Source organism: Suncus etruscus, chromosome 7, assembly GCF_024139225.1.
Source record: "Suncus etruscus isolate mSunEtr1 chromosome 7, mSunEtr1.pri.cur, whole genome shotgun sequence".
In the NCBI taxonomy this organism is placed as follows: Eukaryota; Metazoa; Chordata; class Mammalia; order Eulipotyphla; family Soricidae; genus Suncus; species Suncus etruscus.
This window is the reverse complement of record NC_064854.1, coordinates 15029771-15056409: the sequence shown is the minus strand read 5'-3', so window position 1 is coordinate 15056409 and position 26639 is coordinate 15029771. Positions and strand designations below refer to the sequence as shown.

The window sequence follows — 26639 nt, the reverse complement described above, 5'->3', positions numbered from 1 at the left end:
CCCACTGACTCCACTGTCTCTGAGTGAACATGGCCAATGGCAGCCAGGTGCCCCTGAGAGTCCTACCGGTCCCCTTTGGCTCTGCCGCTGTCCTAGCCTAGCTCCAGTATCATGGGGAAGTGGTATCCACAGCCCTGCTGTCCACACACAGAAGAGACAGGATGGTCCTTCCACTCCCATCATCCACAGCTTGGAGTCTCAGGCCCTGAATGGCTGAAGTTGGCTGGATGGTACCAACTGGGTCTACAAGGCAGACAGGAAAGTGACAGCAGATCAGACAGGGCAGGGCAAGGCAGTGTAGTGTTAGGTAGGACAGAGCAGGACACTACAGAGTGGTGTCTGGTAGGACAGTGCTGGACAAAGGAGGGATAGGCAGGACAGGGCAGTGTCACTGGTCCGACTCAGTACCCTCCTGTCCACCTGTGCTCTGGCTCCAGAGAACTCTGTAGACACTGTCTGAGCTCAGTCTCAGCCCTTAAAATCCTATAGCTCTGAGCCTAGAGAGTGAGGTATATCCTACCCTACACCCAGGGCTTGCTTCTAAACATGTTATTCTACACGGGCTGCAATCCCTGCCCAACACAGTGACCAGCTGGGTGCAGAAAGTGCAGAACAAGGAGCTACAGAAATCTGCAAGGGAACACCGACCATACACTGCCCCTGGAGGCACAAAAGACAGCCAGGTATAAACAGAACGGATCAGGGTGCAGGACACGTGGAAATGGAATAGCTCAGGGTACAGGACACACAGAAGTAGAATGACTCTGGGTGCAGGACACAGACAGAATGGCCAGGGTGCAGGGTGTCTCCAGGTATAGCCAGCAGTCCTAAGTTCTTGCTTGCTTTTGTGTTTGCACCACATGGGCCAGGTGCCTGCCCACTCTCAGGAAGCCTTGCAGCCATGAGAGCAGGAAGGGTGCCTGGACCCAACTTGCTGGCTGCCGGGAGACCAGAAGAACCAACCTAATGGCTGTGAACAGCATTTCCAAGTTTCAGCATTTTCTAGGAGATCTCAATCAGAGCTCCAGACGTGACCCCATTTCCCGGGATGCGCCCCCAGAATGAGCAGCAGAATTAGCGGGGGCCTGGCTCCCTTCCCACAGCCGCCCGGCAGGATGCTAATGGGCTGTGTGCATGGAGCCTCCTCCCCTCCCCAAGGTGACCCAGCTTCCTGGGCCTGCCTGGACCTCGTCCCCACCGCCTGCTCCTGCCTCGGGCACAGGGCATGCAGCTCTCCCTTGCAGCCGGACTCTGCACCAATCCCTGTCGCCCAACTTTGAGTAGATGCCAGTTCGGCACAGGTTTGTCCCTAGCCCTTCAGAGGTGCAGCAGATGTGGGAAAGGAGGAAGTGGAGCCTGGTCAAGAGCAGACAGAAACTGCAGCCAAACCCCGTGACCAGAAAGGGACCCAAGCATGCCCCATCTCTGGAGAGGGAAGGGGCTTGTGTTCTGTGCCCTAGTTTGCCAGGTTAACTTTCTCAGGCAGGCGAGGTGGAATTGGTGTGTGGCCCTGCAGTCCAGCTCTGGGGCAGTGGCCACAGAGCCAGGAGGACGAACTGGGGCTTAGCCAATGGACACAGCCCAATATGGGGTCTGCTAGAGAATAGGGTGCCCCAACACAGGCACAGAGTCTTCAGGCAGGGACTGCTCTGGGCACAGGGCAGGGCAAAAGGAGAGGAGTTCATGGAACAGTGAGTGTAGCTACAGAAGTAGTGACCAAAGGCCACTGTGGGACAGGGGACGCAGGCAAAGCTCAGCAGGAACCCTGGACACTGCAGGACCTGGCAGCTCTAGCAAGTGTCCAGGTCTGGGTCTAAGAGTTTGCCCAGTGGGTGAGGGCAAGTGTCCAGATCTGATGGCACATCCTGGTCTGATGGTTCCCCCCTTGGATGAGGGCTCCTCAGCCTATTCCCTGCTCCAATACTCTCGGCTCATGTGGGTGGTGGTGGAGGTTAGTGGTAGAGGTGATGGTAGAGAGTAGTGGTAGAAGTGATGGTGGAGGGCTGTAATGGAGGTGATGGTGGAGGAGAGATGGAGGTGATGGTGGAGGGCAGTGGTGGAGATGATGGTGGAGGTGATGGTAAAGTTCATTGGTAGAGGTGACGGTGGAGGGTTGTGGGCCCCTCGATGTTCAACCTAAGGGAACATGTTGGTGTCAGGAAGGCCCGAATGAAAATGGTGCCAGCATCTCCTAGCCCCGAACTCTGTGATCAGTCAGAGACAAGGTGGGTCTTGGAGGCCTCCTAGGAGTGACTGATTGGACTTGGGGCTAACTAGCCTTTAGAAAGTCGGTCAGAGTGCTCAGCTCACACACAAACCTCCAGCCTGGGACCCCAGACATGGCTGAGCCAGTGCACATTGGCAGAGAGAACCAGTCCTGCTAGGGCCCTGCAGCTGCCACAGTTGTATATGGAGATATGCATACTTGTGCACAGATTTCTGCACACACAGACACCTGAACACATACATGCACGCATGCATACCCACAAGTGCACACACCATGGAACATACCTTCCCTCTCTTCCCATCCGCAGCATCTGTAGACATCAGTCTTTATACTCTGTGAAACTCAACAATCTTTAACATGAGAAAAACAAGACTGAGTTCCACATGAGGTCATGTGCTCCTGTCCACCGGCCTCTTGGTGCTGGTAATTGACCGAAATGTCCTGGATGTAATTCTTTCAGCAAGAAGAAAGCACCTTAATAGGCAACCCCATGTGTGAGGGTCCCTTGGGTGCCCAAAAACCCTGTGATCTTTCTACGGAGAACTTTTATGGTCCTCAAAGGCTGGGCAAGCTCCAGGAATGTCTTTTCTGTGAGAAGCAGCTGGTAATTCACAGGACAAAGAGCCTAAGTGTAGTGAAAGGTTCTTGTCTCTCTAAGGAGGAGAAATGCAGAGACGCACTAAGCATTGACCTTCCCTCCCTGTCACCTTCTGGGCTCAGGCTCAGCCTGCAAAACCACCTCCTTCTTAAGGTGTTTAACATAAACAAGGTGCTGGAAGCCTCCAGAGACACAGGAATCCCACACACACCCTGGACTCCTTGGAGTATCATTCGCAGCCAGTATTTGGGAAACTGAGGAAGAAAGATGGACATGACTGAATTCTTTACCTACAGAGCTCCCAGGATAGAGTGGATGGAAGGAAAATATTCCACATGGGTGAGGGGTTTGGGGCTGGGGTCTGCCTTCCTTGGAGCTTGTTCTCTCAGATAGCAACCCTATTTACAATCTTCTAGAACCTGCTGTTTGAAGAGTTGCATGACAGAAAAAGAATTGTTCTGCAGTGTCTGGTGCTGAACTGATGCATTCCATAGTACTGAAGTGTCTTCAAATGGGGACACGTGTAGAAATCTCTGGATTTTGCAACCAAATTGTTTCTGAATAAGAGCTAATCATGTTTACATTTGTTATGAAGATGCATGGAAACATCCTTTGAATGGTCTTATTAGCCACAACAGTCAGATTCCAAGACCCATTTAGCATGATTCAATCCCAATTCAGTGTGAGGCTCTCAGAAGGCAGTTTATTTGTGATGTAAACACACTCTGACTTGTGTGCACACTGAGCCGAGGAGCCAAGCATGAGCTAGTGGCAGAAACAATGAGATAATCAGGGTACAGATTTTGTTGTGATGACTTTTGAAATCAGAGAACACTGACTGGGTATTTCTTATTTAGGCAAAGTCTTATTCTCAGTTAAGACATACACAAATGTTCTTAAAGTTGAGAAAAATCATAGATGTCTACCACAGTTCGTTCAATAACTCAGCTCATGGCTTGCAAGTATGCAAAATAGACTGACTTTCTGCATGTAACTGTCCATCCACATGTCTATCCATCTACCCACCATCTACCCACATGCATTCATTCGCCATTCCACACTTCTCCACACTTCTCCTGACCACATACATAGTCATCTGTTCACCCACTACCCACCCTGCCATCTCTCCCCCTCTCCATCTATTCACCCATCCATCCATCCATCCATCCATCCATCTATTCACCATTCTACCCTCCCATTTATCATCAATCTTTCCCTCCTCCCACCCATCTCTCCCTCCTCCCAGCCATGTCTTCCTCCTCCCACCCATCTCTCCCCCCTCTCACCGATCTCTCCTCCTCTTATCCATCTCTCCATCCACCCCCTGATACAGTGAGCCTTGATCTCCTGAGACCAGGGCCAGGTCACACTCACACACACACACACACACACACACACACACACACACACACACACACACACACACACACACACTGCCCTGAGGTCTTCGAACAACTGGTTTCAAAGCAGCCCTACTGCTCCCTGGAGACCACTGGCTCCAGGACCCTGTTTACAAACACAGATCCCAGGCACTCACCCTCCACTTATTGAAGCACAGTCATTAAGCTGCTTTTTTTAAGCAAACTCCTCAGGCAATTCTTAGTTGTGCTAAAACGTCAGCACTAAATTCTGAGAAGGATTTGAACTGAGAACGAATCTTCATGTTACAGTTCATTGTGTTATTGGTGCCTGTGAGAGGCTAAAAAAAAATGAGGCCGAATCCTCATCTGTGAAATAAAGACAGCACAGCAGTGCCACACACGCAGCTCACACACATCTCATGTGCCACACACAAGCTTACACATAACCCCACAAGTTCACACATAAGCTCACACACCATCATACAGCTCACATACCACAGACACAAGCTCACAAATCATACAAGCTGACACACCACACACACACAAGCTTATGCACCACCATACAAGTTCACAACCACACACAAGTTCATGCAACACACACACACACACACACAAACTCACATACCACCACACAAGCTCAAACACGCACACACACAAATCCAGATTTGATCCCCAGTTTCCCATACAGTCCACCGAGGACCACCAGGAGTAATTCTTGAATGCAGAGCCAGAAGTAACCCCTGAACATCACTAGATGTGACCCCAAATAAAAAAGTGAGTCAAGTGACTTTTATTTCATCTTTCTTTGGCAACTTCACTGAATGTAAAACTCTCCTGCTCCCTCTGGGTGTTTCTGAATGGCCCCACTCACCACTGAGTCTAAAACATTCCTTCCCCGACACTGGCCCTTTGCCTCCCCTGGGCCTGGCACTCACTTTTTGTATCAGGAGGTCATCTGTTGTAGATGTTTCCTACCCTGGATTTGGGTCCGGCCCTTGGCACCAGGCTCCTTGCCCTGAGTCTGTTCTTTGAGGCTCCTGCACAAATGGCTCTTGGCAAGATTGTGTGCATGTGGACTTAGTGACACTTGTCAATGGCCTTTTGGCTTGGCACAATTTTCCCACTGGTGGGATTGGGGCATCTGGATGCCTTCTCTGGGTGAGCTGGACAGGATAGTGAGAAATGAAAACAAGACACTGTGCATGACTCCTGACTGGGCTCCCGAGCCATCCCCACAGCCTTGCCCAACTACAGCCACCTCTCCTCACAGCTGCCACCCCTGAGAGATGCTGCCATGACCTGACAGGTCCTTTCCCACATGCTGTTGGTGCTTATCTTTTCCAGAATATTTGTCTCTCTGACGTTCCTATACTGAGCTCTGATATTTTATATTATCTGCCATCAGTCCTTTATCAGCATATCAGAGTCTGGTGCAGAGTCAGGGAAAAATGTTGGAGTGCAGAATTGCTGCACTTGAAGTACAGTCCTGACACCGTGTGTTGGAATACAGAGTTGTCTGAAGTTGGAGTGCAGAGTCAGGGCACTCATGGGGTACAGATTTGGCATGCAGTTGGGATACAGAGTCAAGTGCAGCATTGAGGTACAAAGTTAGCTGAAGTTAGGATATAGAGTTAGCACACAGTTTGGTAGAGAGGCCCAGAGGTGGGGTATAGAGTTGGTTGCTTTTGGAGTACATAGTTGACATGAATTGGGATATAGAGTCAGGGCACAGTGTTGAGGGTACAGAGCTGGCTGTAGTTGGTGTACAGATTCAGGGTAAAGTAGTAAGTTGAAGAGTTGGCTGCAGTTGGAGTACATAGTTGGTATGAAGTTGGGGTATAGAATTTACTGCAGTTGGGGTGCAGTGGGAAAACAATACTGGGGTACAGAGTTGGCTGCAGTTGGGGTGCAGTCAGGAAACAATACTGGGTACAGAGTTGACTGCAGTTGGGGTTATGGGCGGGATTGCATCCTCGTGAGCACAGCGTGCGCCTCCATTCGACAGAGGTAGAATTAAGAAGTGCAAAGTTCACGCCCCGCTTAAAAAATTAAACTTTTAACAGTAATTGCTCCTGAACATTTGTGAGGGCCCCAATCCGACATAAAAGCTTTAATTTCTATGCAAAGTAGATAGGATGATTGAGTTATAATTAAAATGGTAATTATACCCTTAATGCTCCATATTTGACTTCTCAAAAAACATGTTCTGCTCCAAGAAAAGCTATTTAAAGATCAGAGGGAAATGTTTGAAAATGAATGTATTCAAGACATTCCAAATCTTTTAAAATCCAGTTATTGATTTTTACATGCTTTCAAGTGGAGTCTGAAACATTTTCTTCATTTATTTTGGTCGATGGAAATAATAAAAAATCATTGGAACGTGAAAAGCCTCCACGAAGGCAATATTCTAAGGTTGATATTTAAAATGATAAATATTGAGTGGGGGCATTGGGAGGGGCCTCGGGCTGACTGGGCAGCTCTGAAGCCCCCCAGGCTGACAGGGAGGAGCCCATGGTGACCCCCTTTCTGGGCTCTTTCGTCTCTCACCGCTGCCTAGAACTGAGAGGAAATACCTGAAGCCATAAATCAAATGTCAGGTGGGACGCGTGCAGAGCCCATCAATACTGCATGATGTATGGCTTGCTGGGGGCTTAGGCAAGGCCTGGAACAATGGGGTGTGGGAGTCCCCTCCACCACCGCCTTCACTGAGCAGGGTTTAGCTCTGTCCTGTGGAAGGGGACTGGAGTCTGGAACCTTCTATGAGGGGCTCAGACAGGTGTCTGCAAAGGTGTTGCTGGTTCTTGCTCACCACAGGTGGTGCCCATTGGTGCCCATCTCATGCCCGCCCAAGACTAGGCAGACCCCCTGGGAACCAAAGAATCTCTTCTTTGTCCATTCTTGCTCATTGGCTGGTGAAATGCCCCCTGGGGCCTTGGGGGGATGTCACAGATGACTGGGCAGGGAGTGCTCAGGAGATCAGGAAGGGTGGTCAGTATCCTCCCTATGAGGATGAGGTCTGTTTTCTGTGGTGACCCTAACCTGTCTCTAAGTCTCCTGAGCCAGGACATGAGCATCCTCAGGTGAACCCTAGCTTGGCAGTGACTTTCTTGAAGTCTAGGTCTAGCAGAGAAGCCCACAGAAGCTCCCAGAATGTCTCATGATTCATAAAAGGATAAGCAGGGGCCAGCAGAGCTCATGGCCAGAACCACAGTGTTCCACACCAGAAATATGGTGTCCCACAGTCAGAATCACAGCGTCCTGCCCAGAACCATGGGGTCCCATGGCTAGAACTGTGGTTTCACGCAACTAGAACCACAGCATCCCACAATCAGAACCACATGTCCCATGGGCAGAAACAGTGTCCCATGGCCAGAAGCATAGCATTCCATGACCAGACCATGCAACCCCATGAGCTAGTCACTCACAAAACCTTGCCTTCCTCATTGAGAGCCCACACTGGAACTTGCCCATAGAATGTTCCAGATGACTGCTGTCCAGGCAGAGCGGCCTCAGAAGTGACACCACAGATCTTTAGCAGTGCCAGTAACTGAGAAGTACCCTGGAAGCAACGTGGGACTTGGAGGACTCCAGAAGGAAGATCAGACTGAACATCAGCTGCAGGACACAGGCTCCTTCCTCCTACCTAGTGTCATGTCTCTGCTGTCCCCCAGCTGTGTGTCTTTGCTTCCCAAAAGTAGGGACACTGTGTGATCATCCCACAGTTGCTGCCAAACTATTTAGAGAAGCTCCTGTGAATGGGCCTTCAGGGAGCAGCTGCTCTGCCCAGCAGTGCCAGAGGGAACATAAGGCAGGGTAGATGCCCAACCCACACACAAAGGGCATCAGGCAAATGTGGTGCCAGTATCTGAGAAACCAGAATCCATGACTGTCTTGAGTCAGCTCACTTCTCAGCACCATCTGGGCCAGAAACTTAAGATGTTTGTCATGTTTCAGGGTGAGACAGGCCGATGTACTGATAGTGTTGGAGCCAGGATCAAAGGAGCTGACCCCACTCTCCATCTTACATCATTCACTGCCACAGTGTGGGAGCAGTTAAACCTCCGCTGGTGGATAAAGAAAACATGGTGTCAGAGAACCAGAGATCTCCAGAGGCACAGCCAGGCCCAGCTGGTCTTTATAGTCAATGCCTCCTCTCCCTAGAACATGTGAACTAACTGATAAGGAGCAAACAACTCAAAGTATGAATGAGTGGGTGAACAAACAAGGAATGACTGAGTAAAGGAGTATAAGGGAAGAAAATCCTATTAAAAATAAACCCTGATGTGCCAAGGTTTGGGACACTAACTACTGAGCAAGTTATGGCCCAGCCACTCATTTGCCCACCCTCTTACTTGTCCATGGCACATTCATCTATCCACTATCCATTTATTTATCTTCCACCCATTTACCTATGTAAATTTACCTATGTAAAACCACTCATCCACCCACACATTCATTTACACACCACACATTTATGTACCCATTAGCCATTTATCCACCCACATCTATTCACTACCTACTATCCATTCACTTACTCAGCATCCATGCATCACCCACATCCATTCACCTATCCACCACCCAATCATCCACCCAATATATACATTCATTTATCCACTAGTTACTTACACAGCATCCATTCATCTATCCACTATCCATTCACCTACCCCCATCTATTCACCTACATACCACCCATTCATCTACTCACACACCCATGCATCAGCCCACCCTTTAAACCATCTGCCCACACATCTACCTCATCCACATTTCCACCCACCGATGCACTTATTCATTTATGACCCACCCAACTATTTATTCACCCACTTATCATTTATCCATCATTCATCTTTACCCACTGACACATTTGTCCATCTATCTGCCCATCCATCTATCTACCAAAAAACCTGCTCATCTTTATTCACACTCATCCTCCCATCCACATATCTCACCCATACACCCACCCTCCCCTCATCTTCTCACACTCCCACCCAACTGTCCTCCACAGCAGGTCCTTTTTCTCTCCCGGGAGGAAACCAACTGAGGTAAAGGTGGGATCAAGCATGTCATGGGGAGAAACAAATCGAGAGTGAATGGCATGGAAGCATAAAGGAGTGTGGCTTTCCCTTTCTTGTCTCTAAAGTGGCCCTTCCTGATGGGCCTACCACTCTGTGGCAAGTGACTAACTCACCCTTGGTCCTGCATACCCCTCTACCAAGTATCCTGTACCATGGGGGCTCCTGCCCCTTCCATGCTGAAGACATGGAAGTCAGCCAGACTTGATCCTGGGATATGAGTATGAAAAAAATTGCATCATAAATGGCAAATTATGGTCCTAAAAACACGTTCTCTTATAACTAACATTACCTCAATAAAAACAGAAGGTAAAGTAGAGAGAGATTTAATCTAGAGAAAATAATAAATTTCTACTTAGGTCCAACAGATGGTGGAAAAGTCTCACCTTTACCCCTTCCTGCCTCTGTGCTTCCTTCAGTCATCTCAGTTCCACAGAGTAAGAGAGATACAAATGCTAGAATGTTCCCAAGCGTGCACCCTGCACCTCAAGAAACACATTTTGGAATACACAAGGCATCCCAGCTGCCATGCAAAAAGAGGGGGTTGCAGCTGCCGAGAGCCCAGCAACACCAACAGGAAGGCTGCTTTTCTGTTCATTTCACCTCCAAGTGGAATTATTGATTTTCACACTTTATTTTCACGTGAGCTTATTGGAGCGACAGCTGCTGCTCAGGTAGCGGGGCCATGAGGAGAAATGAGATTCTAGTAATTAAGGATCCCAGGCCGGGTCTCGGGGACCAGGGGGATTAGGCCACTCACTAGGCTGAGCCAGGGACTCTCGGGGGATTAGGCCACTGACTCAATCATTTCTTCCAGTTGCTAAAATTGCACTTCAGTTCTCAGAGACGCTCAGGATCTGGCCCATTGGCTCCGGAAAAGAACTTCATTACCCACGACCGGCATCATGGGCAGAGTTGGGGATGCTGTGGAAGCAAGTCCTCGTAAGGCCAGGCCAGGGCAGTGGGGGGCATCTGCGTGATGTCTGCAGGGATATCTGGGGGTACACATCTGAGGAGGACATCTGCAAGGTTTCTGGAGGTCATCTGTAGGGACATCTGGAAGGGTGTCTGAGGGGTGTGTCTGCAGGGGAATCTATTGGGACTGTCACAGATTCAGGGCCCAGAGGCCAGATTGAGGAGAACCCCAACATCTCCTCCTTCTCTTGGGCCATATGTGGGCATCTGGCAAGGCCATGAGACTTGCTGCCTAGGAGTCTCAGTGAAAATGAACTTGGGTCATTGCCTCAAGAAGATGGGACCTTCCAAAAACTGTGGGTGGCAGGATGCTGTCAGGAGGGCAGGGATGCTACCCTGTCCCTGAAGGAAGCCACTCACCTCCAGCCACCCCACAACTGTCACCAAAGCCTGGGAAGGGCCAGGCCTGTCTCTGGACAAAGCCCTTGGGTGTCAGACAGCAACCATGACTCTCTTCACAGAAGACCCATGTCTGTCAGAGGCAGAAACAAGCCAGGAAATGTTGAGGGACAGAGCTACAAAGCCAGCCCAGCCCAGCCCAGCCCTGTAAACCAAAGGCAAAGCTCCATGACCTCGTCTTCGCCCAGGAAAGAACTTACTCTTCTAGAACTCCTGTTGTCTGTCTCTGTCCTTGCCAGACCTGCAGATGAGCATTCGATGATTGTTGCGAGGAGTTGCCCCCCACCCCGAGGGTGCTCCCAGAAATTCAGATGAAGCTGCAGGAGACATCGAGCCTGGAGTCTTGCATAGAGACACAGCATGACAGCCCTGTCTGTGCACAGAGCCAGGAATAGCAGGGGTACAAGAGCTCCTGTGTATACCTTAGAAGGCAGATGGCATGGTTCTGCTTGGGATATGTGAAGAGGCAGAGCAAGACACCGGGGCAGGGCTAGGGCTGAAGGTGAGAGAGAAAATTGGGCAGAAAAGTACAGGGCCAGGAGGTAGTGTGTACCCCTCAAAAGGGAGGACAGTGGCACGTACATGTCCAGTATCAGGGACATCACACCAGCCATAGACTCTGGGGTGACAACTGTCCTATGAAGGTCCACAGTGTAACAAACACCCTTTGGTGGGCTGTTTACAAGCAGGGTTATGGGCTAGGTTGTATGGGGCAGTAGGGGTGAATAGGGCAGGGGTAAAAGGACTGGGGTGTAAAGAGTAGGGATATAAGGAGTAAAGGTATAAGGGTAAGGATGTAAAACCAGGGATGAGTGGGGTTGTGGTATATGGGATAGGGGTATAAGGGGTGGGGTGCATGGTAAGGATGTGATAGGGATATAATAGACAGGGGTGTGGGAATAGAAGTGTATTCAGTTAGGTAGTCAGTGAGCTCTTGGGTGTTTGAGTAGGGGTATAAGGACAGGGGTGTCTAGGTCAGGTAGGTGGATGTGTAAGTGGTAGGTGTGATAGGGCTGTGAGGGCTAAGGGCAGAGCAGGTGTGTAAGGATAAGGGACTCTAGGCAGGGATAGAGACTCAGCTCCCGGGCATATGGGGTTCCAGCAATCTGCCATGGTGGGCGGACAATCAGTAGCCCCAATCAAAGGCCCTGATAAGGTTCCCGCAGCTCACACCCCCAGGCACTGGTGCTCAGCCTGCAGTGCTCAGGTGAAAAGAAAGTCCTCACTGACACAGTCCGATGCTGGAGACAGCACTGCCCAGTCTCTGCGGCCATCCGGGCCTGCTCTGCTTCCTGCTGGCCCCACACTGTGGTACCCATCTCCCTCTCTATTTCCTGCCTTTGTTTGCCACCGTCCAGCCCCGGGCCCCGCACCCAGCCCCAGCTGCCCTGCTTTGTTCCGTGTTGACGCCGGAGGACCGTGGCCCGCTGACACTCCTCCGAGCCTCAGCGACTCAGTCTGTTCTGCAGGCTGCGCGGCCATCTGGACTGTGCCGCAAAGGTTGGACGTGGTTTTAGGCGAGATTTCCATCCCATCGGAGAAGGGCGCTTTGCATGCACCACGTCTCCCAAGGTTGAGGTCAGATTTCCCCCTTGTCAGCTGCAAAACAAAGCACACACAAAAAAAAAAATCATTGACAAACGGAGGGAGTGAAGGATGAAGAGGCATCTGTGGAGGAAGCTTTGTCAAAGGCAGCGGAGTACAAACAAAATAAATTAGGTCTGAGTTTATCAGACGCGGGGCAGCCTCCGTTGGAAGACAGCATGTGAGGCTTCTCAGGGCTTCCCAGGGTGTGTGAGAGGCGGCCACAGGAGCAGGATTTGTTTTCCCAGCATGAAGTACTGTGGACCTTGCTTCTGCTGGCCCATGTATACAGGGCGCCACAGCTCAGCTGACATCGGCCTCTGTGACATGCTTCTCCATGGGATGGGTTTCTGGAACCAGACCCTGGGGACACAGCCGGGTGGGGGTCACAGTGCAGAGCTGGGGCCAAGCCTGCAGATACAAGGCCTTTGTGCCACCGCTGAACACATAACAGGCACAGCCCCTTTGACAGGACTCCCTGTCCTGTCTCACAGGGTGCAGAGAGAGCTTTAAGGGAGCACTGTCTAGGGGCAGTTCACCAAAGTCCTTTCTGTGCTGACCTTCCCCAGTCCACTCATCCCCGGCATCCATGATGACCTCAATTTGTCTGCACTGCACGGACTCTCTGGGGATACCTCAGTCCCTCTCACAAGCAAGGCCACAAGACAGATGCCCTGTTGGTATGAAAGGACATGGTCCCTGGGTCACAAACAGAAAGACATATGTTCAGAGCAGCAGCTTCCAACTTTCCAACTTCCAGGCTTCCCAGGGGTGAGGCAGGCAGGTGCACCCACTCCTTTGAGAGGGGAAAAAGATGAGCCACAGGCATGGGGCTATGCCATTTGCCTGAGTGACCCACATGTGAGTCAGGTCTAGCAGACGCCCTGGGTTAGAGAGCTCAGCCTCCCTCCTGTGAGGTCTCTGCAGGCCCCTGGGAAGGACTGGAGCCTGTGCAGAGAGCTCAAGGACAGGAGATGGCAAGGGCCTCGGTCTTCTTCTTTTTTTATTTATTTATTTTTTTTTTGGTGTTTGGTTTTTGGGCCACACACAGCCAGTGGTGCTCAGGAGTTACTCCTGGCTCTGTGCTGAGAAATCACTCCAGGCAGACTCAGGGGACCATATGGGATGCTGGGGATTGAACCCAGTCCATCCCAGGTTAGCAGTGTGCAAGGCAAATGCCCTACTGCTTGCTATTGCTCCTGCTGTCTAAGGGCCTTGGTCTACTCCTGCTCATAAAGCACCTCCCCTCCTACACCTAGAGCTTGTGGAGGAAGATGAACAAGGAAGGGCCCAGGGCAGGAGATTAGACCCAAGCCAGTGTCTCCTCCTGGGACAAGAGCCCAGCTCTACCACTAGGATTACACTTGTCCCCTCTCCTGGCCTGGCCACCTCTGTTGTTCTCTCCATTGTCACAATCCAATAGTTTCCAGTCCCACAGAGGAGGGAGGTTCTGCAGAGCCTCACTTAGCCTCACGCCAAGCATGTATGTAAAGGTCACTCGAATTCCAGGAAAAGGCTTTCTCTCTGGTCTTTGTTGTTGTTGTTTTGTTTGTTTATTTGTTAGTTTTTGGGCTACACCCGGTGATGCTCAGGGGTTACTCCTGGCTCTGTGCTCAGAAATCACTTCTGGCCTAGGGGACCATATGGGATGCCAGGGATTGAACTAGGTCTGTCCCAGGTCAGCAGCGTGCAAGGCAAATGCTCTACTGCCATGCTATTGCTCTAGCCCCCAAGGCTTTCTCTCTGTAAATTGAATGGTGCCTTGCCATACATCTCACCAACTCTGGTTCAGTCACCTGTACCATAATGAGCCCCCAAGCACTGCCAGAGGTGACTCATAACACCACCAGGTGTGACCCACCTCCAAAAATTAGAGCATGAGAGAGAAAAGCTAAAGCAAACTACAACATACCAAAACCTATGGGAAGCAGCAAAAGTCTTAAAAGGGCAGGTTTTGTGCTACCCTCAAACACTTAAAAAAGAAGACCAGAGACAAACCTGCAAACTTTTGGGGATCTAGAAAGAAGTCCAAGGCTGAGTTAGGCAAAAGAAATCTGAGGCCATGTTCAGCAGAAATAAGGAGTCTAAGGCCAAATTTGGTAGAAAGGAAGAGTCTAAGGCCAAGTTCAGCAGAAAGGAAGAGTACAAGAGCAGAGCTGCAATGACTCAGCAAGAGAGTAGGGAAACAACTCAAGAGTTAACCAAAAGTTATCTTTTGGGCTGGTTAGTTTTTTGGATTATTTTTGTTTTGTTTAAGAGTCACACCCAGCATTGCTCAGGGCTTACTCCCTGGCTCTGTGATCAGGTATGTGGTATATTCTCTGAAGCCCCACCAAAACCTTCTTTCTAAAAGGATTAAAACAAGAAACCCTTAGTTAAATTGAGAGCCAGGAGAGGCAAAAAGAAATTCCCAAAGCCTTTCTGAATTCAACAGAATCTATCAAGTGAATTTGACCAAATCTGGGGAGTAAATATCACTTTCTTGCAGGAAGAAAAGCATTTTCCATTGGGAAGCTTTTCCTGTGGCTGCACTGACATGGTTCCTCTTGTTTACATCTTTTCAAATCCAGATGAACTCAAACAGCCATAAATCAACCCAAACAGAGGGCCTCATCTGTTAGCGAGCTCGTATTAGCACACTAATGAGAATTTAAAGATTCTAATTAAACCCAGATGCAAAATATCTTCCTGAGTACATTAGGAAGCACCCGCTTAACAAAAACAGAAAGATGACATTTTTCTAACGCAGTTTTTCAGTTTGTCTTCTGCATTCTGCGGTGAGCAACTTGGAAAGCGGCTGTTGAGACAGTAACGCCTGTTGTCCCAGAGCTCCAGCCCCTGTGCTGCACCTGGCTGCTGTGTCCACACAGGCCCATGTCTCAGACCTCTGAGGCAGCCCTTAGACATGTCTGCCATCGGGGTCAGTGCCCCATTGCTGGAATCTTGAGGCACAGGGCCTTGCGGGGCTCCCTTGGACAGAGCTATGGGCAGGTTTCTCTGGGTGGGGACTCTGACCCCATTCAGGACTGCCTTGTGGTATCTGTCTTTCACCTGCACAGAGTCCACAGCAGGTTCTCAGCAGTGGTCAGGGAGTGGCCACTAGGCCAGACACATCAGGGCTTTAAGCCCTGCCTCCTCCAGGGAAGCAGAGCAAAGCATCTGGCTCCACCAACATCATCAAACAAGCTGGTCCCCCACACCCTGACCTGGGTGAAGGACATTTCATTTCATCCCCTACAGAAAGGACTGGGTCTGCCGGGCCCTGAACTGAGATACCAAGTCCTGGGCTGCTGTCATAATCTGAAAGAAGCTTCCAGGAGCACCTCCCAGCCGAAGCAGCCGGGGCAGCCAAGCCTGAAGGCCCAGCCCTGCTCCACTTCTGGTCAGACACAGAGAGTGGGGAGGGTCACAGGCCGAGGTCCCACCTGCCCCCCTATGCAAATCTAACCTTTTACATATTTCAGCATTACGAGCCCAAAGACCAGGTTTCCAGGGAGAATATTTACTGAGGACTTGCTTCTTCCTAATCTATTGATTTTAATATTCTTCTCACTTTGGCTGAATGTCAACTTGACCCTAAGGACCGTGTCTGCAAATCTGAACACATTTTATTTCTTGATGTCACTCAAAGCAATACTGTTGGAGTTTCTCGCTCTGTCTGAAGATCATCTTTCTAGTCAGAGTCACCCGCCTCACTGTAGGTGAGGTGGACTTGAGGACATACCACCAGTTCCTGTCAGTGAGGCCTAGACTGAGCCTTCTGCTGGCTGCTTTGTGGGGAGTGAGGCCTATAAGCCTCGAGGCAGGGAAGTGAGCCTGTGCAGTGTCCCCACAGACTGGGTTGCTCTGTGCCCTCACATGCCACGTTAGGCTGGACCAGGCAGGCAGTCCAGCTGAGCCCAACAGAGCACTGCATCCTGCATCCTCCATGTTGGTGTCCAAGAAGGCTATGGAGCACCTGACTTACTACAGCTCACCAGAAACTTCCAGAATACCTCAGATCCTGTACTGAGGGGACATAGGGGCCCTTCTTCAGAGTCCAGGATAACCCCTGAGTGCAGCTGGGTGTGACCCCCCCCCCCAAAAAAAAAACAGTCCAGGATATGTGGTAATGCACTATGGATAGACCTGCCATGCAAAGACCCACTGTGGATGGATGTGCCATGGATTGACCCACGGTGGTTGGGCCTGCTGTAGACAGACCCACTGTGGATGGACCCAATGGATGGACCTTCATAAACAGTGGCTGGAGCAGGCCCATGGCCCAGAGAGAAACAAGTGTTGGGAAAACGTCCTGTTCATTGTTTGATGATTTGTAATGTTCCACCCGAAGAACTGCAGCCATGCCAGCATTCAAAGCAGCCAGAGGCTCTCCTGAATGGGCAGAACTACCCTTTTCTTTTTTTCTCTTTTTGGTTTTTGGGTCACACCTGGCAGCGCTCAGAGGTTACTCCTGGCACTATGCTCAGAAATCACTCCTGGCAAGCTCAGGGCACCATACCAGGATTTGCATTACCGTCCTTCTGCATGCAAGGCAAATGCCTTACCTCCATGCTATCTCTCCTGCCCCAGATCCACCCTTTTCTGAATGTGTTCAGAACCTCGCTAGACAGAGATGCAATGCCACAAGTCTGAACTCACCAGTGGCATTTATCACAGAAATAGGTCCGGTGATCCCAAATGTGCATGGAACCACAAGACAGTAAAAGCAGCCTGGAGAAAGAAGAAAGTTGTGGGCATCTTGCCCCAGATTTCACAGCATACTGTAGAGCTACAGTTCTCAGAACTGTGTGGTGCCACTATGAAAATGGCACCTGCTGTATCAGACAGAGAGCAAGACAACAGAATAACCCTATATTTACCCAGAGATCAAAGGTCACAAATGGCCCAGAACTCAATGGAGAAGGGACTTTGATAGGGGATAGGACAGGAAGAGGTGCATATTGGAGTTATGAGCCCTCCTGGTTCATCCCAGGACCAGGCCTGTTGGGAGGGTACATTCTCACTCTGCCTGCAATAGTGACTCCAGGGGGTACCCCTGAGGCAGGAAGAATGAAGCCAAGATAATGGACAGTGGATACATGGCAGAGTGGGTGGAGTTTTTGGTGTGATCTTTTTTTTTTTCTTTCAGTTTTTGGGTCACACCCAGCAGCATGAAGGTTACTCCTGGCTCTATGTTCAGAAATCGCTCCTGGCATGCTCAGGGGACTGTATGGGATGGAGGGATTTGAACCGCCATCCTTCTGCATGCAAGGCAAACGCCTTACCTCCATGCTATTTCTCCAGTCCCTGTGGATGTGATCTTAAAGTGGTCTTGTTCTGGGTAGGGTCAGTACAGTAGAGTTGGCATTGTGGGTAGGGTCCGTGCAGTGGGCGGGTCGGTGCCATGGGCAAACTGGATGCAGTAGGTGGGTCTGAACGGGGTGGGGGCGGGATCTGAGCACAGTGATGTCGTATGTGCTTGTGTCTTTCAGGAATTCGGTGACTCAGTGGCACATCTGGTTGCACAGAAGTTCCGAGAGGTGACCCGGGGCCTGGCATCAGGGCACGGCCGCCACAAAGCGCTGGCTGGGATTGTCATGAGTAGAGGTGAGGAGCCGGGGTCCCCACTATGTGATGACTCAGAGATGACCCAGCCCTGAGACCACCATGTCCCTGGCCCCAAGGTACAGAGGCCAGTCAGGACTCCTGTCGGGGCAGGACACAGAGGAACTGAAGTCTGCAAGAGATTCCCCAGTCCAAGCAGAGTTCTGGGCCCTCTCACTCTTCCTGGGCATAGGGCAGCCTGGACCTCAGATTCTGAGTCCTTCTTAATGGTCACCCCCCCCCACCCAGAGCCTCACCAGCCCACCCACAGACGCTTGCTAGACGCCAACCCCTTGGAGAATTTGCCTTGCCTCAGCAGAGTGTGGGGCAGCTTGAGTGGGACTCACTGTGGATTCAGCTCCAGCTGTGCCCCCCAGCATGACAGACCGGCTTAAAAGTCAGCTCATATGTTGCTCCCACGGGAATGGTCCCGCAGGAGCCCACAAGAGATTCTTCGAACTTCTGAGCCCTGGGACTATGCTCGCTGCCTAGCCTCAGACCCACACCCTGGAGGGGAAGGAGGGAGAGAGGGAGAATGGGAGAAAAGAAGGAAAGGAAGGGAAAAGGGTGGAAGGAGGAAGGGAGGGAGGGAGGGAGTGGGTTTGTCAAAAACGGGCCTTAAAAGTTGCCGAGGACACATGCAAACTGTCTGCCTCCACAGACCAATTTCTGCATGAATGGCAGACTTTACAAGGCAAAGCTCCACTAATTAGTGATTTATGAACATTGAAGAGTAATTGCTGAAATTTGCTTCCCTTTTAAAAGAGGAGATTTAATAAACATATTGATTAAAAAGAGATTAGGGAGTAGTGTGCCAAAATTACTAATAGAAATATTTGACTGTCCCTCTACTTCCTGTTTCCCTGCACCATTGTATCCATGCTCTAGCTTGGTGACTCCAGCAAATACATACAAGGAGCGATGCATCTCATCCTAGTTGAGAGAGACATTTCTGTTCAGTGGCCTATTGCTGTGAAGATGGACCCCAACACATTTCGGGGTGTCCTTCATTTGCCATCCACACACAAAGCCTGCCTGTGCAGAGCCACAGGGCAACCCTCAGACAAATATTGTCATGAATGTTTGGGGTGTGGCAACCCCCTCACAACTCTGCTTCCTGTGGACCCTGCCATACTCCCAGTAAGTCCAACGTGCTGTCACTGGGTTTCTGGGCATGGGTCTATTTCCTACTGCCCCTTGCCTATACCCTTGTTCTTGTCTGTCATGTGGAGCCGTCTCTCCACCCCATGCTGCACTCACTGAGGGAGTGGCCATCTAGCACCCCAAGCAGGTACAGTCTAGAACCTTCTAAACACAGACCTGATGTTTGCATAGGAAGTGAGCTGTAGGGAGCTGCATAGAGAGAGTGTGCTGAGTGAGTGAGCCATGTGCGTGGGGCTTTGTGTGGGAATCATGTTAGGGGATATATACAGGGAGCATGTGCAGAGTTCATGCATGGCGACCATGTGTTGGGACTGTATGCAAGGACTGTGAAAGAAGCATTGCAGGGACCATGTTCAGGATTGTTCTGGTGGTCCCGCAGGTCCCAGGCTGTCTGTGACCATGATGTAGAATGTTGGGGTGAAAGTCACCTGGTCCTGGGTGAATCCATATGAGTGCCACCCCTGTATGGCCTGTGGTGGGGACAGGGAGGCCAGCTTAGATCTTCTGTGAGGGAATGTGGCCTTTTCACTTGTCTTGGAGCTCATGTCTCTGCAGAGCACCTCCAGAGGAATTAGCTTGGGAACCAGTGACAGACTGGATGAGCCCCTGGAAATAGGGTCTTTGAGGAAGAGCAGGTCTCTGGGAAGGGGACACCCTCCCAAGATATGGGACACAATCCCTCATTCATGGTGCCCCACCCCCAGGAGCACAGCGATGCTGTGTCAGAGGTTATAGGGTTCTGAGCAGAACAGTGTTTGCTGTCATTAAGGCTGGTGATCTATGGAGAAGACCCTGCTCTGGAGAACAGACTGAGGCCAAGACACCAGAGAGGAGAAAAAAAACTGAGGCCAGGACCCAGCAGTTTCACCACAGACATCTGAGAGGAGCACAGATGGAGGTCAGGATACAGCAAAGTCACCACAGTCACCTCACAGAACGGACTGAGTCAGGACATATCAGATGCCTGGGAAGAGAACAAACTATAGTCAGGTCATAGCAGACTTCACCACAGACACCTGAGAAGAGAATAAACTAAGGCCAGGACCCATCAGAGTTAACCATGAATACCTGAGAGAATAGACTGAGCCCATGGTACACATAGTGTTCATCATGGACACCAGAAAGCTTCTCTCCTGATGATCCCATTCTCATTCCCTTCACACCTCAGTGCCTGACAGACTCCTGTCTTCCAACTGCCACCTACTCCGATGGTTGTCAACCTTGCCTCACATCCTTGGACTAGCCCTGCCACCTGGTGCCTGATATTCCCACCTGCTTACCTCATCTCCCATGCCTGCTGCCCACCCAGTCACAGATATGAGCCTGTCCGAGCTTCCTTGGCTATGCAAGCCAAGAACCTCTGTGTTCTTACCTCCCCTCTTCCACAGAAGACAACTAGCCCTGCACTGCCTTTGTCCAGCTGCTCTGGAGACATGCAACATAGACACTAACTCAGAAGCGAAGTGCACACTTGTGTTCCCTGCAGCACCCCATCTTGTGAAGCTGTGGTCTGCATACACAACGGGAACACTATGCAACCAAGAGCAAAGATGAACCCAGAGCCTGCTGCAGACAGATGGAACTGGAGGGCATCATGCTGAGTGAAGTCAGAGTGAGGAGGGAAGATAACAAATGATCTGTGGGACATCCAGAGACCAAACAAGGGAATTCACAGTATCAACCAATGAACATCTTTGGTCTTGGATTACAAAACCCATTACCAAGAAGTGGGGGAACAGAAGGAAGGAAAAGAAAGTGGGACTAGAAATGACACAGAGACTCTAATAGAGTCTCAGGTACATTAGTGAATGTATGTGCATCACTGTAGAGTGAAAACATTGTACATCAATGCCATAAACTTCAATGCTGGTAGAGCCATATAATAGTTTAAACTGTAGTAGAAACCTCCCAAAAATAGAAAGAAATGGGGTCTTGAGAGAGTTTAAGTGTTAGGCATTTGCATGTGCCTGACCACCCCAGGTTTGATCCTTGGCACAACATATGGTCCCCGAGGCCCACCAGGAGTGAGACATGTGACCATGATGCACGTAAAGGTCCAAGTAAGGACCTCCTGGTGGCTCAGGTTGGATACATTCCAGCTGTGCTGTCACCCCTCACACACTTGTGAGCCCAGCCTGCCCCCAGCAGTGCACCAGGCAGGTTACATGGGGTCGCCATGTGTGAGCCTGAACATTGGCCTAAGTTCACTGGCTATTAGTATTTTCAGTCACAGAGTTGTCTGAATTTGCCTTTCCCCTAGTCTATCCAGGTATCTTTTGGTTTCTAGTTCCTTATCTCTTAGAGAGGGCTTTGTTTATCATAGAGCTAGAAATTCTTCACAAATTTTTCATGAATAATTACCTTTTAGTTATCTTTTAAGATGCCTAACTACATTGGGGCACACTTATTTTATGCGTTTGAACTTAATTATTAATTTAACAATTTTAGGGTCAGGGCTGTGGCTCAGAAGTAGAGAAATTGCCTTACAGTTATGAGGCCCTTGGTCAAACCCCAGCACTGTTTTTTGTTTTTTGTTTTTTTGTTTTTGTTTGTTTTTTGTTTTTTGTTTGTTTGTTTTTGTTTTTGTTTGTTTGTTTTTGTTTTTGTTTTTTTTGTTTTTGGGCCACACCCGGCGTTGCTCAGGGGTTACTCCTGGCTGTCTGCTCAGAAATAGCTCCTGGCAGGCACGGGGGACCATATAGGACACCTATAGGACACCGGGATTCGAACCAACTACCTTTGGTCCTGGATTGGCTGCTTGCAAGGCAAACGCCGCTGTGCTATCTCTCTGGGCCCAAACCCCAGCATTGTTAAAGAAATAATAAAGTAAGTTGTTGTCTTACTATGCAGAAATGCTTTTACTATTTTGTTTTGTTTTGTTTTGGTCTTGGACCATACCTAGGTGTGCTCAAGGCTTACTCCTGGTTCTGAGCTTAGGGATCACTCTGGAGCAGGTTGGAGGACCATACTGGATATCGGAGATTAAATCTTGGCCAGTTGTGTGCAAAGCAAGTGACCTACCCACTATCTGTACTATCTCTCAGGCCTCAGTGCATTCATTTCTAAGCATTTGATTGAAGTTTTACTTATTTGTGATTTGGAGCCACAGTATGAAGGACTTTCCCCTGCCAGGTGTCTGGGAAAACTTTGCTCCATCACATTCCTTGAAGGTGTACCAGCTCAGACACTTTTGTCCTGTCTGCAGTTTCAGTTCGCACAGCCTCATGGGTTCCCACAAGTGCTGATTCCTAGGCTTCCTATTTGGGTTTCTAGGTGGTTTAGAAACAGAATGTGCTAGTGAGTTGGATGGCATAGTTTTGGCAGACTACCCCAATCTTCAGTTTGTTCAGAAGCATTGGGCCCTCACAGCTTCCTGGAATCCTGGAAGCTGGGGCTGGTTCTGACTTAACTTTCCGTTGGTCAGTGGTCTGGTTCGCTGTTTAGGGACTTGATTCCTGCATCCTTGACTGCTAGGAGCTACTCCTGCTAGCACATGGGTGTGATCCTACTTGGCTCACAGCTATTGATTCACTGCCCATCACTCCCACTGCCCCACAGATCCAAGCCAGGTCTTGCCCTGGGTCCTCCCCAGTGGTTATAACAGCTTCTTCTGTCCAGTTGTACCAGCTCTAGCTCTTCCTCCTTTGTTGGCTGGAGCTTTGAGACAGTTTGTCTGTATATGAGAGGCAGCCTTTGGGTGCTCAAGAGCTTCTGGGTGCCATGGCACCCACTTCTCAAAGTGGCTGTTGAAAGCAGTAGGGATTTCCCAAATAACTTCCTGGCCATCAGTGTTTTCTTGTCCCACCATTTTCTGAGTCTCTGGACTAAACCAGCTTCAGAAAGTCTGTGCTCAGCCCTTTGGCTGAGTGGCCCTGGCAGTATCATCTCCATCTTCACACATGTGTATGCAAAGGGGCCAGACACACGGTGGGCAATGGTATCACTGCCTTATGCTGAACTGCAGCTCAGGACCCTGGACTGTGGGACTTTGCCCGCCAAGAACATGGCAGAGTTACCCCACATTTCTCTCCAGGCTTGGAAGTACCTGCAGGCTCTGTGAGGGTGAAAGGCATGTTTCCACCCACAAGGGCCCCCCCATAGCATCTGAAGAGGGCCAGGTACAGACAGACCAACGCCCATCGCACCATCTGCACCCAAATCAGAGGGTGCAGATATTAGAAAATGTCTCCTGCATGACCAGTGGAGTCTACCAATGCCTCCCCCATACCTCTGACTTCCATTCTTAGCAGAACCTTCAGAAAGGGGTGCTGGGAGCCAAACCCCTAGTTTCAGAATTGCAGGATACAGGAGGCACTGGGGACACACCCAGAACCTCATGAGTGATGCACACTGGACTACACTGCCCCCACCATCCCAGGAAGTCTGCACTCCTTGGCTGGCCCTGAACCCTTCTGCAGGAGGACCTGGATCTCACAGGCATAGGCCACTGCCCACAGCTCCTAGAATGAATCCCTATTCATGAGGCACATGATCCTTGTTATCCCTGTCATTCTCGAAGTAGAGACTGAGGACAGCCGGGGGCTCCCTCCCTGCTGACATATGTCCGGGGCCTGGATGTCCCCTGCTGACACCTCTGTGTCCCCAGGCCTGGACATCCGGCAAGCACAAGTGGTGGTGGTGTCCTCAGGAACCAAGTGCATCAGCGGAGAGTACCTCAGTGACCAGGGGCTGGTGGTGAATGACGGCCATGCGGAGGTGCTGGCCCGGAGGGCACTGCTGCTCTTTCTGTATACCCAGCTCCAGCTGCACCTAAGGTGAGTTCCCCTCCAGCCTCTCTAGTCCACCTCCACCACATGGGGCCCCTTTTCTGACACCCGATCCTCACTTACAGCCCAGAATCCATCTCCCTGTCTCCTAGCACTGTAGCCAGCGGTGCACAGAGTTGAGGGTCTGATCCAGTCACCCTGGGCCATGGGGAATCCCTGGAAATAAAGACCCAAACCCACTAGACTTCCCGCTCAGACCCTCCCCCAGAGTATATCTCCCAACAACCCCTTGGAATCAGGATTTGGGGGAGGCCTGGGCATCCCTCTAGGGCACCCCATCTGCTGAAGCAGGAGTTGAGTGAAGTTGAGACCTTCCCCAACCCCAGAAGTGGTCAAGTCTTAGAGACATACAGCTGGACAGTGGATCAGAGGGAGGCAACTGGAGGGGGCGCTGGTGACCCACCTCTCTGCCCCCCAGCGAGCAGCGGGAGGACCAGGAACGCTCCATCTTCGTGCGGCTGGAAGAGGGGGGCTACAGGCTGCGGGAGCAGGTGCGGTTCCACCTCTACGTGAGCTCGTCACCCTGTGGAGACGCCCGGCTGCACTCCCCCTACGAGTTCACGGCCGAGTGTAAGAGTGGGCAGCTCTGTGTGGGTCTGGGGTTCAGGGCACTGACCCCTCAGAACAGCCTTCCAAATTAGTGCCCGAGATGGCCCTGGGAGGCCTCAGCCACATCTGCCTGTCAGGGTAGAGACAGAGACAGAGGCATAGAGATTCAGACGGACACTCTCATCTGAAAGCTCTCAAAGCTGACTTTCTCAGTGGAACACAACAGTCTGGGTCCCAAGCAATGGCTTTTAGGGTCTCTTCACTACACATGTGCAGGAAAGAGAATTTCTTAGAAACCAGGGGAACCCTCCTGGAAATCAGTATGATCTGTCAGGCAGGTTCCCAGGTCAAACCACACGGTACTAATTATCTGATGCCTTCACTGAGGGCAAATTAGTGAGACATCCCTTTTCCATACTATTAAAGCTAAAGCATTTAGCACCCAACCTTACCATTAGACCTGTGATTCTATGTAAGTCTGGGAGGGAGCACTGTGCTATTACACACACACACACACACACACACACACACACACACACACACACACACACACACACACACTCTTATATTTGCATGCAAAGAGTCAACCATTTTCAGACTGATATAACCCAGACTTAGAACTGTTTTACCCTTGTCCTCGTGCTAGTTTTCCCAAATGCTGTGGAGTGGGGTGGGTTGGAATGTGGTGTCTGTAGTGGGCTTCAGAAGGAATGTGGGCCCTGGACAATGCCCATATCAGCTCTGTGTGCTAAGTCTATAGGCCCAGGGGAGCAGGGAATAGTGGTGGCACTGGTCGGAGCTTACAGTAAGGAAACAAGGCCCAAGCAGGAGTAGACGCATGTGTCTGTCTCTGCCTGGTATCCCTCCAGTGACCCTGACCCACCTCTCCTCTCCTAGTGAGCAGCAGCAAGCACCTGGTCAGGAAGCTCCGAGGGCATCTGCGCACCAAGATCGAGTCTGGGGAGGGCACAGTGCCTGTGCGGGGTGGCGGCACAGTCCAGGCATGGGACAGTGTCCTGCTGGGCGAGCAACTGGTCACCATGAGTTGCACGGACAAGATCGCCAGGTAACATCCCTGCACCCTCATCTCCCACTTGGGCCCACAGGCTCCTATGCTGCACCCATGAGACCCCTGGAGTGGCCACTGCAGACCCCAAGTGCTGGTGCACAGGCCAGGGGGGTGCTCATGGGGTCCTGCACTCAGACACACTGCAGACACCCTGCTCAGGTCATCTGCCCTGTGGGACCCCTGCCCTGGCTCTATACACAGATTCCTTGACTGGGGGGTGGGGGAGGACGACGTTCTAACTCATGCTATGTTCACACCCAGACTAGCCCAGAGGACAGGGATGCCAAGGATCTTAGATCACAGACCTCCTGGAGGTGAGCTTCGGGGGACTCTGCGCCACCCCCCCTTTAGCCTCTGACACTAGGGCTCTGACCTCCAGCTCTCCAGCCTCTGAAAGGCACAGCAGGACAGGGGTCCAGCTGACAGACATGAGGGGGCCTGAAGCCCCTCAGCTCTGCCCAGCTGGTGTTCATGAACCCAGGGTCATTAATAGGAGCTTCTGTCCACCTGTCTGGGGCACAACAGCTGTTCCCAGGTGCTCACACAGGCAGGTGGACAGAGCTGCCTTGGACTCAGCTCAGGTGTAGCATTCAGGCTCCGTGTGGAAGGGCAGAGAGCAGGGACCATGAGCCCTGGAAGTCCATGCCTGTGACAACAAATCAAGAGCACCAGTTCCTAACTCGATGCATTCCTGAAACACGAACACCCAGACATTACCCAACCACTCACCATCAGGGGTTCTTGCTCTGGTGTGATGCTGGGGCCCTATCAATAGATGCTTGGACATTCCCTTGCAGGACAGGACATAATTGGGGATCCCCAGCAGACTCGGAGGCTGGTTTCTAGGTGCTTTGTGAAGCTTTCTCCATCCCCAAGCCCTGGGTTTCCCCACTGGCAACCCCTGGGTAAAAAAAGTTCCCATCAGCTATGGCTGGGCCTCCTGGGCCTCAGGAGATGCTCTTCTTCCCTTGCACAGGGTGAGATGCCTGAAAGCCCAAAGGTATGATGTGGGGGTACATTGCATGGGCTGGCCATATTTAGCAGTGTTCTATAGGCCATTTGCGATGCCAGGGATAGAAGTGGGCCCTGCTGTGCACAGGCAGCTGCCTTCACCCTGGATCAACTCCAGCCTTCATCTTGGTTCTTCAGAAACCATGTCCGTGCCGTACATTGCAGGAGACAAACCCGATTTCTCTGGAAATCCTTGCACTAGGGTGTGGGAAGTGAAGAGCCCCAGGCACCTGACCAGAAAGGCTGTGGGGAGGCAAAGG

The 26639-nt window shown here is 50.9% G+C and overlaps 1 protein-coding gene across 1 annotated transcript in view; it reads left to right on the top strand.

Moving 5' to 3' along the window:
- Positions 1-26639, top strand: part of ADARB2 (adenosine deaminase RNA specific B2 (inactive)) — a 125244-nt gene that overhangs the window by 88683 nt on the left and 9922 nt on the right. The window contains exons 3-6 of the mRNA XM_049776232.1: positions 17688-17802; positions 23570-23738; positions 24169-24320; positions 25197-25365. Of these exons, the coding sequence (XP_049632189.1) occupies positions 17688-17802; positions 23570-23738; positions 24169-24320; positions 25197-25365 (605 nt within the window). The remainder of the gene's footprint in view (positions 1-17687; positions 17803-23569; positions 23739-24168; positions 24321-25196; positions 25366-26639) is intronic.